Below are 19,619 nucleotides of genomic sequence, written 5' to 3' on the forward strand. Positions count from 1 at the left end.
TATGCAACAGAAAGGGGGGGAATAAAATGAGAAAAAACACAAACAAATTCAGTCTGTTTGCAACATTTTAATTAGCATGAAACATATGACACAGATATAACTACTAAAATCTAAAAATGGCACAGAACTTGAAGTTATTTTTATTGATAAAAGTGGAGGTAATAGGCATGCTGATTCTTTACTGAGGATTTAATGCCATTAAATAAATAAATATGGGAAAAAAAACACAATACACATTCAAATGAAATAAATATGAAACCAATTAAATTGGCAAACTATGCATAGTGATGAGCTTGCTTGTTTCTTTTCCTTGTACCCATGCTTAGGAATCAATGGAATATTTACAAGCAGTCTTAATGGGGGTTACCAACTGCCAATTGGCATAACCTTAGTCCACATCTTAATTTCTTGTGTATAAGTTTCTTATAGTGTTTCAGACACTAAAAGCTTTTTTGCTGCCCCCTAATCTTAAAATTAATTCAAAGTGCATCTCAGTCATTTTCTATAATTTCCTAGTGCAGCTCTAACCATATGATGAAAACAAGAGAAATTATACAATGAGTTGTAATGAATGTTAAAGTGCTTTTTTTCCCTCTAAGAATGTGAAACTAGGGTTACTTTGAAGGGAGAAATTATGAACAATTCTTTAGTATAGTAGTATGGAGCAGTAGTTTGGGTCCTGGGCTGAAAGATGCATTCCAGTAAGACACTTACACCTATAGCTCCAGCCAATATAGACTGTGATGTGAGTTAAGTGATTTCTTTTCCTTTTTTTTTGGCACATTTTAAGTCAAAAGGACATTTGTTCATCTCATAAGTCCTAGTACAGATAAAGGTGATCTGATATAGCAGACATCACAAGTAACCACTTCTTATCAAAGCAGCGCAAATTTTGGTTACTTTTTCACAGCACCGCAACAATCAATATTAAAAGCAGAACCAGACAATATGCGGAATACCTATGTGTTAAGTAAATAAGTTGCACATCTGTCAAATTACTACATTTCAAGATCCACCATTCACTGGTGGGCAACGTGTGCCAATTTAAGGAATTACTATTACTAGAACAAACATTTTCACTAGCAATTGAAACAGTGCCTCAGGACAACAGGGCAAACTGTTAGGTTATAAGGTACTTTTTTTTTTTGTAAACAGAGAAGAAGGGGGCGAGCGGCAGAGGCAGCCACCCGTCACACGAGTCGCGAGATGGCGCCGGACAGGAAGTCCTCGTAGCTGATGCGCGCGCTGCCCGTCACGGCGGCGTCCCTCTCGCGGAAGGCCTGGGTCATGCTCTGCAGCTGCGTGCACACCTGGATGAAGCGGTCCAGCTGCATGGAGCCCCGCGGCGGGTGCCGTGCCGCCAGCTCCTGGGCGAACTGAGGGCTGAGGCTGTATCCCATCTGGGAGAGAGCTGCAGGGGGGCAAGGAGCAGAGCGACAGACGGTCAGCCAAACGAGGGCAGGGGCGCCGGCTCCGCTCGCGCTCTGGGGAAAGGGGAAAACCACGCGGACCGAGCCTAACGAGAGGCTGTGTTCCGCACGGCTGGGCTGATGGGGAAGTGATGTCATTGCCGGGGGTCTAACGAGCGCCGAGTCACGCCTGTGTGAGGGTCCTCCGGGAACCAGGCTAAGAGTGTTTCCTATGAATTTCGTGCACACACTACTGCAGCACTGCTGGCCTGCGTCCTCCAGGGACTGGTGACTAAGCATTTCCATGAACGTAACAAACAGAACAATGCCCTATTGAGAAAGCGGCAAGGACGGACATGCAAGACCGAGCAGGCTAAGGTGTTCACACAACAGGGGCCAAAGTGTTGCTGTTCCCAGTGCAACCTGCTATGCACAGCCATTTCCCCCCCAATAAGTAAGTGAAAGCACGCCACAGACACATTGGCCTGCATTCAAGAAAAATTTGCCCTTAAGTTTGACTTGCAATTAAATGCATGCATTATACTCTTTCTTCAAACTCAGTTTGGCATGTTAGTGACCGCTGAACTTGCAAGGAACAAAAAGTAATTGCTATTAATTGTTAGACAAACAGTCAGACAATTTGTCAACCCCTGGCCACTTTCCATTTCCCAGAATCAGTCCAAACATCTGCCATACATCAAATGTTGAAAATCTCAGAGCCGTTGTATGAAAATATTAAGACCAAAAATAGCTATCCGGCTAGACATGCTGAGCATGAATAAATATGCTCTTCATGAATAAATATTCCATTTTCATTTGGTGTGTGCTCAGTGCTCCTATCTAAACACTTTCACTGGGACTCATTTAAAGATAAGCACAGTGTTGACTTTTTCCACAAAACTTTAAATAATCACAAGCCCCATTTAGATACGGTATACACACTCAATAATAATTATGGTAAGACACTGATAGCGACATTAATTTGCATACATACCACCCTTTAAATTCCTCCTCCTTGATGGCTTAAGCAGAGCAGGGCTAGGCTTGGTTAGTACTTGGTTGGGAGGGAAGTGTCGTACACAGTGGATTATTACCACGAGCATATGTGCAAATATGAAAATTACTACTGCAAACACATTACAGCAACCCATTCCCCAGTTTAATTGGCTAATCGCTCTCTCTCTCCAGGCTTGTCCTATTAGCACGCTGGGTTTCAGTGGAGTGATGTGCACTGTAGTCTGGTGTTAAACCCTGACTGCGACAGTGGAAGCGTATAATTGGGCGTAATCTTGCCGAGGGAGGGCGTCAATCAGCTGGATCTTCCCTGTCGCAGTGCAGAAAAGTAACTTGGGTGGGTGCACGCCCCCATTCACCGTACAGCCCTTTGAGATACTGAGATGAAGGGAATTAATTACATGACCTTTACCAACATTCAGACTGTGCTCCTGGATGCTCTTTAACATGAGGACATGCCTGCGGCGGAGGTGAGCCGCGAGCCACGCCTCCCTGCTTACCCTGGTGCAGCTCGCTGCCACTGATACAACCGGAATGGTCGCGGTCGAACTGCTGGAACAGCGCCCTCCACTGCTGCAGGAAATTCCACAGTGCCGAGAAACCGAAGACATCCATCCGCCCCGACTTGGTGTTGTCAAACATGTCTCCATGAAACGAAAGGGGGGTGGGGGGGGGGAATAGCAAAATCACAAGTCACATTAACCATATTTGGTCTCCCCTGAGGTACGTAGAACAAGAAATCCTACTTGTGTCAATGTCAATACAGAAAATGTAACAGGCATTTACCCTGGCCTGTGGGAACTAGTCAATTTCAGTGTAACAGTGTAGCATTTTATTATCTGGCTATTAGCTGCCGAGCAGATGTCCTTATATTGGGTTTTCCTCGGTGTGCACACTCCTTGAGGTTATGGCACGTACACCACTCCACTCAAACTGATGCTGCACTCACTGATCATCATGAGACAGGTCTCGTCGTTGAAGGCAGACCAGTTGGAGTTGACGAGAGCCTGTTTCAGCTCCTTCAGGGTGATGTAGCCACTGTGGTCCGTGTCCACTGACTGGAACCACTGGTAGGCCTCCGGGTTTACACCTGGGGGTACATTACCTGTTGGGAAAGGTGGCGCAGATAAAGCTCAATCTCTTAGTTTTCAGAGCCAATACCTCCACCGATGCTTGACTGCACAGCTTGTCAGGAAACTGCAATCGCTCAGCCTCTGTGGTGAAACGCTTTATATGCAGTACGAGGGCCGTTGCTAGTGCTGGTTGCTATTGATGGTGCGTGGGGACACAGAGTGACCGAGGGTGCTGCAAATAAACATAAGTTGTGGTAAACAGTTGCTGCAGCCCTTTATCTACAGAAAATCATTGCACAGCATGGTCAACAGACTGCAGTGAAGAAAACACACTTCATTTTCATGAACAAGCTACATCCAGAGTACACTGTAACTGTATCGCAGAATACAGATGCTCTCTAACAGCTGAACTAGACTGGGATACATTCATTTCTGAAAATGTATGGAATGGATATTCAACGCCACACTTGACTGCCATATTTTAAACTGCATGTGTCACATTTTCACAGCCTGTATGCTGGTGACAGCAACCTAGTATTCCAAAAGGAGATTAATACATTTTATTATGTTCCACATTATTCAATTTTATATGCACATATTCCTATGAAGGATAAATAAGTGGTAATGTGCATTCTGTAGCCAGTTCATTCTGTGAAGCCTTTACTGCAGTGAAGCTAATAAAGTACAGCGCTCAGGGGTATCTATGCTCTACTCCCTACTCAACACTATTCTACAAGAGCACACCTCTCTAATCTCACCTGGACACCACTTATTGATTAAAATACACCAATGCCGTCATATGAGGAAATAATATCCAGGGATTGATGTGTCCAGTTGGACGTGTAAATTATTCAAAACCCTGCCCTGGTGCAGCAATGCGCTTGATGCGTTCTCAGCAAAGCACGCCCGATTGAACATTCTTCTTCCTGGGAGTCCGTTTCATAGTTTCCAGGAAAAAGCACACACGCACTGCAAACATTCGATTAGATACACATAGCACCTAATAACCGAGTCAAACCTGTGTTGTTGTGTAGTTTTTCAGGAACAGCCACAGATGCCCTTTAAGACATAAGTGCGAGGCTTACGGAATAAACAGCTCTATTACAGTGATTTGGACCAGCAGCATGTTCCTGTCACATCCTGGCAGGCGGGCACCCTGACTGCAGCCATCTGGAGGCAGAAGAGGCCTGGTGTCACTTCAGGCCCCACCCAGATGGATTAGTGTCTCTGGGCAGCGAGGACTACTCCATTTAAGAACCAGCCCCTGTGACTCAGTCCCCCTGGGGGGACAGTATTATCGGGGATGAATGCATGCGTGCACACGCACACACGCACGCACACACACACACACGCACACACACACACACATCTTCGCTCTGCATTATTGCAGCCATCACTCTAGCGCTCCACTCGTCTCTGTTGCAGGTACAGATCCGCTGTACAACCTGCACCTGCTAAACTCCTGGACGTTAAGTCGTTCCATTAATCATCCTCAGAGAATGGCTGACACATTCCAGACGAGACCTCCTTCGCCACTCCTTCATAATTCACGTCTGATGCATTTTACGGATGCCTGTCCTGCACTGCTCCCCTGGCTGAAATGCACTAGTTCTGCAGCCTGCCTTAACGCTGGAATGAAGCCATCATCAGTCAGCTAGTGCTGCAATGTCATTGGATAGCTCAGCAGAACAAAAACACATGACTGTGACTGGCAACCAGTGGGGAAAAAAATGTGTAATTAGCATGCAGTAGTTCTGCTGCTGCTGTCGCTAGGCTTGTTCTAAAGCAGAGGTGGGCAACGAGGGCCATATCCGTTTCTGGCTCTGGCCTCAATGACTTAATTAGCCTTATCATTTACGCCATCTGACAATTTCACTGCATTTCTTGATAAGCAGTTGAATGACAGCCAAAGATTTGTGTCCCTATATGAAACGCCTTTCCGTGATATGATATAACCGTGATATAATGCAGTCCATTTATAATCTACGAGTGAACCAGTGTTGGTCTATAGAGGGTATGCATCGACGTCACTTTCCCACCGGAATACGCCCCCTCAGTCGGGACTGAGTGGCAAAACATGCTGCCACATGGCTGCCTTTAGTATAGGAAACTGCAAAACCGGGAGTAAAACAAACGATTATCTGCTTAAATTAAAGGCAGTTGGACTCGACAGTGATCCTTACAACTTACCAAAGAACCAGTGGTCCATGGACATTCAACAAGAAATCAGAGCCATCTTTTTACAGACTGCCGAAAGCTAAAGAAAAGAGAAGCGATGCATCACAGCAATCCGCAGAAACAACTCGAATCCAGGCACCGAAACATGGATTTGCGGTTGATATTTTGTGTCAGGTATGTTGGATTTTTGGGTAAAATCATACCCTAATAATTTATATGCTTGGCTAGCTAATACTATCTAACCATCCCCCCTTTGTTTGTAGAACACTCATCATCATGGATGTTTTTTAATAAATGCTGACAAAACCTTTACAGTTACACAGAATATAAATGAAAGATGCTAAATATTTAATTGATGAGTAGTCAATACAGTAGCCTACATAACTTAAGGTATGATTTTACCCAAAAATCCAACATACCTGACACAAAATGACAACCGCAAATCCACGTTTCGGTGCCTGGATTCCAGTTGTTTCTGCGAATTGCAGCGATCTGTCTGCTTCTCTTTTCTTTAGCTTTCGGCAGTCTGTAAAAAAGATAGCTCCGATTTCTTGTCGAATCTATTTGTACAGTCAATCGCACAACAGCTCTTTCCCATTTTAGATGTGTTTTTTGGGTTTTCACGGCATTCAAGCTGAACGCTAACACTATCACTCAATAGTCTTTCTGCCACTCAGTGGGTGTAACCGCAGTGCCTTCCACCTACTGTGATGTCATGTGCATACCCTCTATACAACCAATTAGCTCATTTAGTCAGGGAAACTAGTGAAAACAAAAACCTGCACATACACTGGCCCTCCAGGACAGGAATTGCCCACCCCTGTTATAATCTGTCTTAAAACTGCTTTGGAATTATGGCACGGCTGAACAATGATATCTGATATGAGCCGACTAATTATTGAAGAACACGCTTCTGGAGTAGGCCACACTGTTCTGCACTAGTCACGTGAAGTCTAGAACACATTAATTCTTAAAACAACAGTGGTGACTGGACTGGCTATTTATGTTTGATGAGAAATGAAGCAACAGGAATGGCCCAGCCCTAAAATCAACAAAACCCATTGTGATTTTATATTTGCATTTGCGTTGGTGTCTGTGTATTCATGCGTGTGCACATTAGTGTATTTGTGCAGGAGAGTAGTGCAAACATAGAAGGGAGTCAGCTCCAGGAAAGGGTAACAACTGTGCATTTTTCAGATGCCCTCTGTGGGCACTAACTGAAATCTGGTGCTGTAAACTGCATTGAGTCCCCTCAGACAACAGAGCAGGGAAGGCAGCAGTCGCAGTCTATGAGATTTATTTAGATTAAAAACCTTAGCTGCGAAATACCTTGTCGCTGGTGCATGTGGAGAGTAGACATGGAGGTAAAGCAGCACACATTGTTTTGGAAGACCCTTGAATGAATTTATAACATCATGTCACAATGACCTGACAAAAATATGGACAAACACACAGGCCGATGTCTCACCGAGCCCAGGAGGCTGTTGTCCATAAGCCCCACCTTGGGGCTGACCGTAGCCTCCGTAGGGGGCACCAGGAGCTTGGTCTCCTGCGTATTGTCCCCCAGGTGGAGGTGCAGCTCCTCCGTATGGTTCATAGCCAGGGGGTGCTGGTGGAGCCGAGGGTGGGGCTGTGCCTCCATACTGACCGCCTAGGGGCATCCCAGCAGTGTATGGACCCCCCGTTGGACCCTGTCCTGGGAAATGACTTCCTCCCCCAGGTCCAGGATAACACTGCATAACAAGACTTCACTCAGTCACTCTGGCTGGCACTGACTTATCGTAATTACTACATTTTAAAAATTAATGTATTATTGGAAACAACCACATCACGCTGACACTAGTTATCTACCAAAAAACGCTGGCCATCTACAGGTATATTTATCGATCCGGCTCTACCGCTACGGTTCCATTTGTTACCAAGGAGTTACACAAGCTACACAGCGATATACTAGTTCCTGTGAGGATAGGCTGCAGAGAAATACTTCGCTAGCTAGACAACATATCGACTATTATCAATACAAATGGAGAGTATGCGTCTGACACAGCAACCAAATAAATAGCTATAAAAAAATCAGAGTGGCTGTCGTCACATCCTAACAAGGGAAGCGTCCCCATTTAAGCACGTTTTGACAAAAAAAGCAAACATAGCTGAAGTAACAAACTGACACAAACAGGCTACATGGCTAACTGGTTAACACGTTGAAGTAACAACAGCGACTTGCCTCATATATTGACATCGCAACAGCTATCAGGTAGCTTACTAGTCAAAATTACTTTGGAAACAGCCAGTCTGAAGATACAACAAATTAGTGTATAGTGTGTCTCGCGCAGGTCGTGGTAGTGTAATACGATGCACTAAACATCAGTCTACTTGCTAAAATATCAAGATAATATAGTTGACTTTATCTAGTAATATATTTAAAAATACGTGATGTTCACGGTTAATAGCAAGTTAACAAACTGTTCGTTATTTGCCTTAATTAAAAATATAGCTTGGCTACACATCTCCAACCCGGAAGTGCTTTATTACCTGCTCGTAGTGAAAACTCATTTCAGGATGTCATATGGCTGTAAAGCGTACGAAAAACCTTTTCAGACAGATTTTTTTAGATTAAAATTTACATACAAGAATAGCTATTTTTATTAGTTAACATTAAAAATTGCCAGGACAAATTCTACTCCTCCCTGCATCTCACTCTAGGGTCGGACTAATCACTTAGTGAGACGACAAACAAACGCTGCATTATATCTCAGTGCAAGTGCGTAACTGCATTGTCATTGACCTTCGTATCGCATAATATAATAACACGCAGGGCGTATAGGCTAATGCAGTTATTTGGATTTTTACATTTTTAAAGATCAACAACAGACCAAGTTATCCGCGATTAACCGTAATCTGTGATCAGACAGAAAACAATGACTTTAGATTCTTCTGCGCAGTACAATTACAGTAAACTAATGCCGTACTGCGTAATAAATGCAAGTCCACCGTTTCAACTATGCTGGGCAGGGGAAGGGCGTTCACGAAGGAGAAAAAACAGGAGAAGATTATTCAACGCCGTCTGTTACACATAGTGTAATTGTGTATAATTAAATTCCATCCAAAAATATAATTTAAAAAAGTTTATTGTTTTTATTTGTTTTCTATAGTAATATCACTCATTTAACAGTGCATATGCGCTTTTGGGTAGAGTGCAAAACAACCTTTTAATTAATCAATTTCACGTCATAATTATTTCAGAGATTTATAGCAGTCTTCCTTCATATCGCTTGTGGTGTTTTCTTTTGTTCAAACACTAGGGGACAGCATACACCTTTCACCCATTTGTGAAAACTGGAAAAGAAAATGAGAACGTCCCATGTACCTCCTTCAAAAAGTTATGATATTGCTGAAATATCCCAGAGGTCTGATTGGTGAAAACATTCTGGTAGATGGCTAACTGATTTAAACAATCGTGTGCCAATGTATTCTGGATGGGCAATATACTTTGGTAGTACGCACTTTCCATTGTCCAAGTTATCCCAGTTTTATAAATTAATGCAAAAAGTATAAGCACAGGAATAGTCCACCACTCTGAGTCTGTGAAAACATACGCAACAGAAAATCCATACACGGTAAAAAAAATAAAAAAGCTTTTTGGATCTCAGCAAGTCCTAGTTCGTCTCATTGTCTGTCTGGGAGTATTGCACAGGTATTGTGAGGTGTCTTTTTTCCACACCAGCACAGTGTAGTGTCTGAAACAGTTGCAAGCACATGCAATGCGTGCTGCTCTGTTACATTATCTTGCTGGTGGATGCCTCCTCGGCCTTAATGTTGCTGTTGTTCTGGTTGGAGGGAGCGGCTGTGGGATCCTGCTTGGCATACTCTGAGTTGAGTGGAGCCATGACTGTGAGATTGTGCCGCTCGGCAAAAAGCGCCCGTTCGCTTTCCTTCCGGGCCCTAATGAGCTTCATGAAGCGCTTGCCCACCAGGTATATCATCTCACAGATGCACATGAAGATGCAGGCGGCTGATGATACCACCATGAAGATGGTGAATATCTTCTTCTCTGTGGGGCGGGAGATGTAGCAGTCCACTATGTTGGGGCAGGGCTCCAGGGCACACTTAGAGAGGCGGGGCATGTCATAACCCTCATAGATGTAGTAGAGGATGTAGAGGAAGGCGGCATCAAAGCCCGCTTTGAAGACCAAGCTGGCCAGGTAGGTCCACCACAGGCCACCGCGCTTCTTCCCCGGGTTGGCGTACAGGTGGGAGCCTTTGTGAAGGGTGGCGTACTTCTTGTCTTTCTCCTCTCTGTATTTGACGTGCGCCACCACCATGAGGGAGGGGCAGGTGACGAAGATGAGCTGCAGGGCCCACAGACGGATGTGGGAGATGGGGAAGACGCTGTCGTAGCAGACGTTGACGCAGCCCGGCTGCGCCGTGTTGCAAACAAAGTCCTTGTTCTCGTCACCCCACACCCGCTGCGCCGCCACCACGAACACCAGCACGCGGAACACGAACACCATGGAGAGCCATACGCGGCCAAACACAGTGGAGTACTTGTTGACTCCACTAATGAGAACTTCCAATGCTGACCAGTTCATCTCTGCATCAGAGGTGGGGGGATGGGGGTCGCTTGGCAGTCAGGGGGGAAAACCACTTGCTCCTGAATGAGAAAACAAATGGTTGATGTTATTTATATACCATTTGCGGGATTTTATTGTATCTTTACCAAATGCCACCCATTCTGTTAACATGCTGACCAGAAAATTCCCTGGATACATTTCTTGTATTGGTCTAGTTTAGACTATCAGTCCTTAGGTTTTTATGACTGCACATTGTACTCAGCACATTTTATCTTTACAAAATGTGGTGAGCCATCTTCAGTTGCTCAGATTAATCCCTGGTGGGGTCTCAATAAGGTTTCCCGAGTTCTATTTTGGATTATCTGTTACTTCCTTCCTCCTTATCATGGTGCCCTTTTAGCAAGGTTGTGTAGCTTTGGTGCAATGTGGCAAAAAACTCCCTCCTTTCCTTCTCCAGTGATTCCATATGCACTCTGAAACCTGCAATGTGGCATGACATATTAATAAGTCAAGGTCTATGATAGTTTTGTGGAGATATTATGAGTTCATAGAGCAAAACTGTACCTCAGATGCACCTTACCCTGGGAGCCATTTACAACACTAAGTAACAATATTGTGGGTATTCCAGTGGAGTAACACTATGCTAACATTTTAGAGGAAAAAAGGAATGCCTTCCAATCCACTAGTTACCTAGCTGCCAAGTATGGCTAACGAAAAAATACATCAGAATGAAATACACATACTGCCGATTTTTTGTTCCTTTGACAATAAACCCCTGTTTTGACTTCAGGGGCTTGACCTTTTGTAGAAGAAACATAGCTATTCGACAACAAACACTTTGTGAACAATGGGTATGGTTTTGAGCTTATTTTTTGAGCTCTATTTTTACTGCCATTTATGTAACTGACAGCTTGTGGCTTCCATTGTTCTTCCTGAAGCTCTCAAGGTGACTACTGGAAAAGATATGCACTATTTCCACAGTGCTGCCTGTGAAAATACCACAGCCTATGCTTCAGACTTAAGGTGTTCATGGCAAACAATCCAATGTTGCTTATATGGTCCTGGAACAGTTCTATCTAACAGCAGAGTGAAATCTAGAACTTTGCTTATATGTCTAGCAGGTGAGATTAGCCTTGTTATTTGTACAGCTCTAGACAGAGTACATTTTTGCCTTTTTTCCCAAGCTGTAATATAATAATTAATGCAGTACAGAGTAGTACATTGCACACCATCATATTTACCTATTATTTTGTGCATTATGGATTTTAAGCATGCATTTTTATTACATTTTTATTACATACATCTTTACTTCACTCTAGTGTGTTTCTTTTGCACCTCTGCACCTTGAACTAATGCACTTGTTGTACGTCGCTCTGGATAAGAGTGTCTGCTAAATGCCTGTAATGTAATGTAATGTAATTACAAAGATCCGTGATAAAGGGTGTGCCTGTAGTAAGAATGCAAATCAACAACTGTTAAATGGTCTCGAGTTGTGACCACGTTCAATTTCAGAAAGGATTTCTGGAGTTAATATTTCTATTCTGTTTCTTTAATTTTGACCTTATTCCTTTGTAATAATTAGACTCTCAAAGGGGTGTGTGTGTGTATGTGTGTGTGTGTGTGTGTGAGAGAGAGAGAGAGAGAGAGAGAGAGAATCTGTATACATATTCATAGAACATGTTTCCTTATCTCCTAATTTGCAATGCTGAATTGCATTTGTGAGACTCGTCTCATTGCTGAAACATCCCAAATCGGTTTGTGAAGGAAGAGCTTGTTTTGTCCTTTCTCGGCTGAAGCATAGGTTTCCAGGCAATGCTTCTTTTCACTCTGCAAATGCCCAATGGAGCCATTTAGTTATTGCATCGGAAAAATATACTCCATGCACAATTTTCATGGCCAGCTGATCAGAGGATTTGCTCTTGTGCAATGAGATTGGGCAACCCAGTTGCCACATCCAGTTGTGTGCTTTCCTGTGGACTGGAGTCAATGCCAGACAGAGGAGTGCATCACTACACTGAAACACCATGTACTTGCTGGATACGCCACCCAGAATCCCAACAGAATGTTTGCAGGCTTGCATTTGCTTGTTGGTTTTGGCTGAAATTGCTTTTCTACTTCCATGGATTTTCCCCACTATAGTTCCCTTTTCTAAATACCACAGAGTCATAATATAATCTTTTTCAATACACAATGGTAGGGTTCATATAACATGAAATTAATGTGTTTTCAGGAAGAAGAACAGACATCTGACTATAATGTGACATATGAGAAGGGTGGTAAAATCTCCACAAAAGCAACTGTGAACCTTTAATAATAATAATAATAATAATAATAATAATAATAACGGCAATAAACACTTACATACATACCTATAGATATATGCCTTTTGTTATATATGGAAAATGCCAACACCTTACATTACTAGCTTTGCTCATTTGCCCGTCCAATATGCTGTCAGTCCTGACTCTATGGTTTCACTTTTAGTGTGAAGTTTTCTTCAACCATTTCTTTTTTTGACCACATTTTATAAATGTTCAGAAATTATCCATAAACACCAAGACCGGCCATAACAAGAAAGATATTCCAGCAATGTGTGTAGCAGTTTCAGTTTCAGAGCGTGGACATTATTGTTACATTTCCTGTAATTAAAGCCATTGCTTGCTCACATATGAAAAGGCGTATCCCACAAGATTTCACAAAAGTCTTGTTATTTGAGCAGAAATATACTTGATATTCTATCGGTTACTTATACATGAATATCTAATTTCCCAGGTCATAAACCCTTTAACATTTTCACAACCGCATCAATGTTTCCATAGGACACGTTCTGTTTCCTCACAATTGCTTGTTGACTAAAATACATTTTCAAATGCATAAACACAGATTCAGCTAAGCACAATGTTTTGTTTGAATTTAAAGGGACATGAATTTGTCTTACCTGAATGAATGTTAGTAAGGCAGAAAAGCAATAAAAGGGATAAAAAACATTAAACAAAAGCAGCAGAAAGGCTCCCCGGCAACCGCTCCTGTTTATTGACGACTGAGAAGAACCCGATAGGATGTTTCTGAACTGGGGGAGGGGAAGTGGCACTGCATTCCCAGGTAGCACTCACAGGTAATAGACTGGGCTTACTGGCTGTTTCCAAGCATGCCGCGATGACACCATTCTAGGGTGACGCTGAATATTCATGTGAAACAGAGGAATTCCCCCTCCATAGTTACGGTTGCATACAAGCAAGAATCAGCTTGCCCATTCCTTCTCCCACTGTCATCCACACAGGGATCTCTCATACAACACTTGCACAAATGGGAAACAGTATTTCCACCCTCTGGGCTTGACACAAACACGTTGATGAGTATTAATTTCTTTAATAAATATTACATTTAAATTTAAAATACCTAATGTTTCCCAAAAGAACGCTACATCTACAATAGATTATTTTCAACACAATCTAGTGACCCGTATCTCCAAATCTTAAGCCCTCTCCATAACCTCACTGGGTACCAACCCTTTCATTTTTTCTTTACATTTCATTCTGTAAACGTATAACAGCAAAAAACACATGGTTTGTAATAGAAAGATGTTATTTGCAAGCTGATTCGCAAGCTGTCGTCGATGACAGGGGGCTCTTCAGAAAGGTTTTCACTGGTATCCCTAGCAGTGCACATGATGCTGCAGTTCTCAGAGAGTTAAACTTGTAAAAAAGACCAGACTTTCACCCACATGCCACTTGTGAACTGAATGGAGGACACATCCCTCTGATGTTTGCAGGTAATCCAACGTATCCCCCACTGCCATGGCTTCTCAAAGCTTTCCCCGGGCCATCCCCTGCAGAAGAGGCTTTCAATAGGCACCTGAGTGCTATTAGAGTGTCTGTAGAGCACACATTTCGACACCTCAGAGCAAAATGGAGAGTGCTCCCCAAACAGAGTGACATCCACTACGAGTTCATGCCAAAAGTGATTACAACATATTGTGTTCCACACAACTTTTGTGAAAAGGAAAATCAGACAGATCACGGCGATCTTAGGGAGGCACAAGATGGTGGTGAAATGCTACCAAACATTCAGCACTGTGCAGAGGTCCCTTCAGCTCAGGCTGTGGACATCGGCTGGATTCTTAAAGATAACCTATCGCAAAACCTAGGCCTGGAATGATTGAGTTTCTAAAATGAACATGTTTGGGATGGTCAAACTGTACAGATGCACCTTACACTGGGAACCATTTACACAACTAAATAACAGATATTGTGGCTATTCCGGTGGAGCAGTACAATGCTAGCGTTTAAGAGGAAAAAAAAGAATTCCTTCCAGTCCCCTAGTTACCTAGCTGCCAAGCATGGCTGACAAGAAAAAATACATCAGAATGAAATATAAATACTGTCTATTTTTTATTACTGCCTCCCTTTGACAGCACACCCCTGTTATGAGTTTAGGGGCTTGAGCCTTTGTATAAGGAAAACATATGTTCTGGAAAACCAACACTTAGTGAAAGATGAGTATGGTTTTGTGCTTGTTTTTTTTTTTTTAGCACATTTTGTCCTGGCATTTATGTAACTGACAGCTTGTGGCTTCCATTGTTCTTCCTGAAGCTCTCAAGGTGACTACCGGAAAAGATATGCACTATTTCAAGAGTTTCCACAGTGCTGCCTATGAAAATACCATAAGAACAGCCTATGCTTCAGATTTTAAGCGTTTTAGGTAAACAATCAAATTTTGGGTTGGTCCTGGAACAGTTCTAACAGCTGAGTGAAATCTAGAACTTTGCTTATATATCTAGCGGCTGAGATTATCCTTGTTCTGCATAATGTGTTCCTGAAAGTCAATTGTTTTAACAGTAGACAGAGTACATTTTGGCCTTTTACATTGCATTTTCAACAATGCCAGCCAAGCTGTCATCTGAATGAAATACACCGCTTTAAACATTTTGACCTAATCCTTTATAATAATTAGACTCACTGAGGTGTTTGTGTGTGTGTGTGTGTGTGTGTGAATGTTATCCATAATCGCATTCACAGAAAATGTGTTCTTATCTCCTAATTTGCAATGCTGAATTGCATCTGTAAGACTCGTCTCGTTGCTGAAACATCCCCAGTCGATTTGGGAAGGAAGAGACTGTTTTGTTCTCTCCTGGCTGAACCATGGATTGCCAGGCACTCTTCTTTTCACTCTGTAGTTTCCTAGCTGGGCTGTTCAGTCATTGCATCGAAGATAGTGGCGATTCTAGGATTATTTTAAAGGGGTGTCCCAGTGTTTCTGTTGTACTGTTTATGAAATTTATGAAATTGCATTGCAACTATTAAGAGGTTATTCAATTTAGACTATATTTGACTATATTCTGACTGTAATGTGACATATGGGAAGGGTTGTAAAATCTCAATAAAAATATAACTGTATACCTTTAATAATAATTTTTTCAACCATTTGTTTCTCGACCACATTTCATAAATGTTAAGCAATTTTTTTGACCACATTTTATAAATGTTCAGAAATTATCCAGAAACAGCAAGACTGGCATAACAAGAAAAATGTTCCACCGATGCGTGTAGCAGTTTCAGTTTCAGAGCGTGGACATTATTGTTACCCTTCCTGTAATTAAAGCCATTGCTTGCTGACATATGCAGAGAAACAGAGGAATTCCCCCTCCATAGTTACAGTTGCATAAAAGCCAGAATCAACTTGCCCATTGTTTCTCCCACTGTCACCCACACAGCGATCTCTCATACACACGTCCACAAATGGGAAACAGTGTTTCCACCTTCTGGGCCTTTTGAATTTGTTTGACATGACGGTACCACCCTGCAGCCCTGATCCAAGCCACTATCATAACCCTACATTTACCTTTTGTAGGTCCACATAACCATTTTATTTGACATAATCCTTAAGTGAACTAAAATGTGTGTCTAAAGATAATGCTGTCACACGCCAGAGTGATACCCCTGGGAGGGAGATGCGGCAGGGCCGGGGAACACCGTGGGTTTCCACATGGAGAGAGAGAGAGAGAGAGAGCGCACTCACACAAACAAAAATAAAATAAACGACATCTTCACCCTTCCCCCCCATGGGTTTCAGGCAAAAACAATTAAATAAAACAACAAACTAAAACAACAAATACACACCTTTTAAGCGCCTGGGCTGATTAGCTAAGGCAACCCAGGTGCGTGTGCGCTCTCCACCAGCTGGCTCAGCCGAGACCAATCCAGTTCACCGCCGGACTGAATGCCACAAATGCACTGTCAGTATTAACTTAAGTTCTGTAGGTAAAAAGCTGGACCTTGTAGAGATATCAGACTTCTGTAATTAACTGTGTCCTGCTGTGTAATCCGATTTGAGTTACTATGACAGAAACAAACTAAGGATGCACGGGGAGTAGCGTTTCCTTACTTTTTTGACTTGATCTGGAGTCCATACCTTTTTTTCTTGTACTGTAAATGAATGTTCAGATTTCACTTTTAGTTATGTATTTATTGTAAAAGGAAGTGAAGCAATGAGCATGACACATAGCATGATTGCTACTACCCAGAGGGACTGAGCATGTCCGAAGATAAAATTGTTATGCCAATGCAGATGAAAATGTATGGATTTAAATAAATCATATTTAATTTTGATCTTTGACATACTCTCAGTCTCCTCAAGGGTAAATAATAGTGCACTCCTGAAGATATGAACCCCCAGCTCTCTGGATGTAGGTGCAGTGGCTTGACCACTTGTCACATCCCTTCTCACAAAACTTGATTTAAAGGGGTCAGAATGAGCCAAGACAGATCCACCAATCAATCACAGACAAGTAACACAAAGATGTTGGCAGGTGCCCTCAGATGTGTGCCAGGCTCAACTTCCAGAAAACTAAAAAAAGTTGGCCTCAGAATCCAGGGAGTATCATTTGACAGGTGGTTCCAAGTCTTTGACTGCTCCCCAATTTCAGTGACTTTGGTGGGGACGCTATTATAGACAAGGAGACAGAAAGAAATGAAGACTATGAAAGAGCTTCAATTAAGCTCTGTGGGTTATTGAAGTCTTGGAACTCAAGCTGCATTTACTTGAAACTGCTCCACCCTGGAAAATAAAGTCGGTTTTCATTCCAGAAAAAAAACAGCTGGTTAATTTGGTTTGATTGAGTGGTGCGTTGCAATCTGATGTTTTTTAAAAATCTACATTTATCTACTTCTTTGTGCCACCAGGAGCTAGGTTGATAATCACTACTGCACAGTAATATAATTTAAAAGTGAATGTATAATAATAAATATAAAATTATTATCTTTTTATGGCTATGGTGTTTATGATCTGTTCTTTTTCTCATTATTTATTACACACACATGCACACACACACACACTTCACAATATTTCAACAATGATTCTAATTGCAGGCATACTATACATATCAAGACTTAAATCCACAGTTATATGTTGTATGCTGTTCTAATGTATGTGGTCATGCCTTGCTGTGAGTAGAAACCAATTTGAATCAATCAAGACGTTCCTCTTACACCCCTGTAACAGGTTTGGTGTATGAGAAGCCTGGGTGTGTTTGCAGGTCGACAGACGCCATCTCACACCTCTCACAACAGAATGCATAAACAGCTTGGGTGGGGAGGACACCAAGACTGTAAGAGAGTGATGATGTAGAAAACAGAATGTGTTGGACATAGTACAGATAGCTGGGTCTCAGGGAACAGGCAGGCAGGGCCAGGGTCAGCTCTTCACCTGGCAACACCGAGATATATTAAGCAGTGTCACGACTCGGGGTCCTGCCCATTGAATTCCCTGTTTTTGTTCTTAACCTGTTCCTTTTGATTCCCCTTGTGTTTCGCATCCTTAGTCTACTAATTGCTGCTGTAATTAGATCATTTAGTTCCCCACATTCCACACACATCTGCTAGTTTAGGTCATTGTCTGCAAATACAATACAGTGTATTTAAGTTCCTGGTTTTCCTCAGTTCATTGCTTGGTCTTTGTGGTTTCTGTATGTTGTTCCTGGCCACCAGCCCCTTGTGTCTAGTTTAGTTGTGCCTTGTTTCCTTGTGTTGCCCTGTTTATTGTTTTGTACTGCTTATTTAAAAGACTTATTGTTTTCTCTGATCTCTGCCTTCATGTTGGAAGAGCCCTATCTAACCAGGGGACAATCATTGGCTGCCACAAACTGCAATTTAAATTTAGAATCTGCAGATCTTCGCTGCAGCCATCCAGTGCCTGTCAGCCCCTACTCCTCATGGGGAAAATTCCACTTTGCCTGCCGACACCAATTCATTCCAGCCACTCCTTCAACTGGCTTGCAGGAACCTCACCTACCTTTCCTGTAAAGATGCAACTGACATTTTGGCAAATGCAAGGGATTTCTGACTGTGTTCCCTGGCCTTTACGCTTCAGCCTTCCTTCTTTCCCATGGACTGTGCTAAGGTTGCCTACGTAGTCCGCCTATTGGGAGATCCAGCGCTTCCAGGGGTTTGCCAACATTTACTGCCATTTTATTAGAGGCTTCAGGCACCTCCTCCCAGTTCTGTTGATCCCCTGAACCAAATAAGGTGGTCCAGGAGCTCAAGAAACAGTTCACCTCTACCCTGTGCTCGCCCTTTCAGACCCAGTTCTGCACCTTAGCCTCCGACGTAGGAGTTGGAGTGGTTCTGTCCCCAGTGCTGTGCATTCTTACGTGCTCCAGTGAGCTCATTGCTCTCACCTGACATGCTGCCCTGGAGTTCACTGAACTCTGCAATTAATGAGAAGGAGGTTCTGGTGGCCCTTGAAGTCTGACGTCCAGTCCTTTTTCGCTGCTTGTACCACCTGCTTGCAGAGTAAGACTTCTTTTCAGCCTCTGCTGGGTCTGCTACATCTCCTGCCCATACCCATACCCTGGTCTCATTTGTCTCGGGATTTTATTGCCGGGCTCCCTCTGTCAGATGGGTTCACCACCATCCTAGCCATAGTGGCCAGGTTCTCCAAAGCCACTAACTTTGTTCCCCTGCCTAAGCACTCCTCTGCTCGGGAGACTGCCCAACTTATGGTGCAGTGCGTGTTCTGGATTCATAGTCTTCCCATGGACTTTGTGTCTGACCATTTGCCTCTAGTTTGCCTCCATGTTCTGGATCGCCTTCTGCTCTCTTATAGGTGCCTCTGCCAACCTGTCCTCTGGGTTCCATCCACAATCCAACAGACAGACAGACAGAATAGGTCAACCAGGACCTGGAGACCATCTTTGTGGTGCCACGTTGCAGCCAACCTTTCATCCTGGAACAAGCCACTTGCCTGAGTAGAGTACGTATATAACGCCTTCTGAAGCTCATCTGCCGAGCTATCACCATTTCTGTGCCAGTTTGGTTTCCTGCCTCCCCTGTTTCCTGAGTTGGAATAGGAGAAGTGGCTAAAATTTAAAATCATAT

General features: G+C 43.0%; 2 protein-coding genes across 3 annotated transcripts; both read right to left on the minus strand.

Annotated features, from left to right (window-relative positions):
• Positions 1–52: 52 nt before the first annotated feature.
• On the minus strand, positions 53–8,599 carry pef1 (penta-EF-hand domain containing 1). 2 transcript variants are annotated; one of them, XM_035431241.1, is made up of 5 exons: positions 8,207–8,599; positions 7,143–7,407; positions 3,373–3,528; positions 2,924–3,067; positions 53–1,411 (listed from the first exon to the last, which is right to left on the minus strand). In XM_035431241.1, the coding sequence occupies exons 1-5, from the start codon at positions 8,225–8,227 to the stop codon at positions 1,191–1,193; spliced, it is 807 nt and encodes a 268-aa protein (XP_035287132.1). In that variant the 5' UTR covers positions 8,228–8,599; the 3' UTR covers positions 53–1,190. The 2 variants fall into 2 exon arrangements, with proteins under 2 accessions (XP_035287132.1, XP_035287134.1); XM_035431243.1 differs by lacking the exon at positions 8,207–8,599 and adding an exon at positions 7,899–8,195.
• A 185-nt stretch (positions 8,600–8,784) lies between these two features.
• Positions 8,785–13,359, minus strand: cx30.9 (connexin 30.9). Its single transcript, XM_035431240.1, has 2 exons — positions 13,184–13,359; positions 8,785–10,325 (listed from the first exon to the last, which is right to left on the minus strand). The coding sequence occupies exon 2, from the start codon at positions 10,261–10,263 to the stop codon at positions 9,451–9,453; it is 813 nt and encodes a 270-aa protein (XP_035287131.1). The 5' UTR covers positions 10,264–10,325; positions 13,184–13,359; the 3' UTR covers positions 8,785–9,450.
• Positions 13,360–19,619: the final 6,260 nt, after the last annotated feature.

Source organism: Anguilla anguilla, chromosome 8 (genome assembly GCF_013347855.1).
Source record: "Anguilla anguilla isolate fAngAng1 chromosome 8, fAngAng1.pri, whole genome shotgun sequence".
Classification (NCBI taxonomy): Eukaryota; Metazoa; Chordata; class Actinopteri; order Anguilliformes; family Anguillidae; genus Anguilla; species Anguilla anguilla.

Coding starts and splice junctions, on each gene's coding strand:
- pef1 (XM_035431241.1), bottom strand. CDS start 8,227: ATGAGTTTTCACTACGAGCAG. Junction 3,068..3,372: donor GACCTGTCTCATGATGATCA/GTGAGTGCAGCA, acceptor CGTTTCATGGAG/ACATGTTTGACAACACCAAG. Junction 1,412..2,923: donor TGGCAGCGAGCTGCACCAGG/GTAAGCAGGGAG, acceptor GCCCCCCTGCAG/CTCTCTCCCAGATGGGATAC.
- cx30.9 (XM_035431240.1), bottom strand. CDS start 10,263: ATGAACTGGTCAGCATTGGAAGTTCTCATTAGTGGAGTCAACAAGTAC.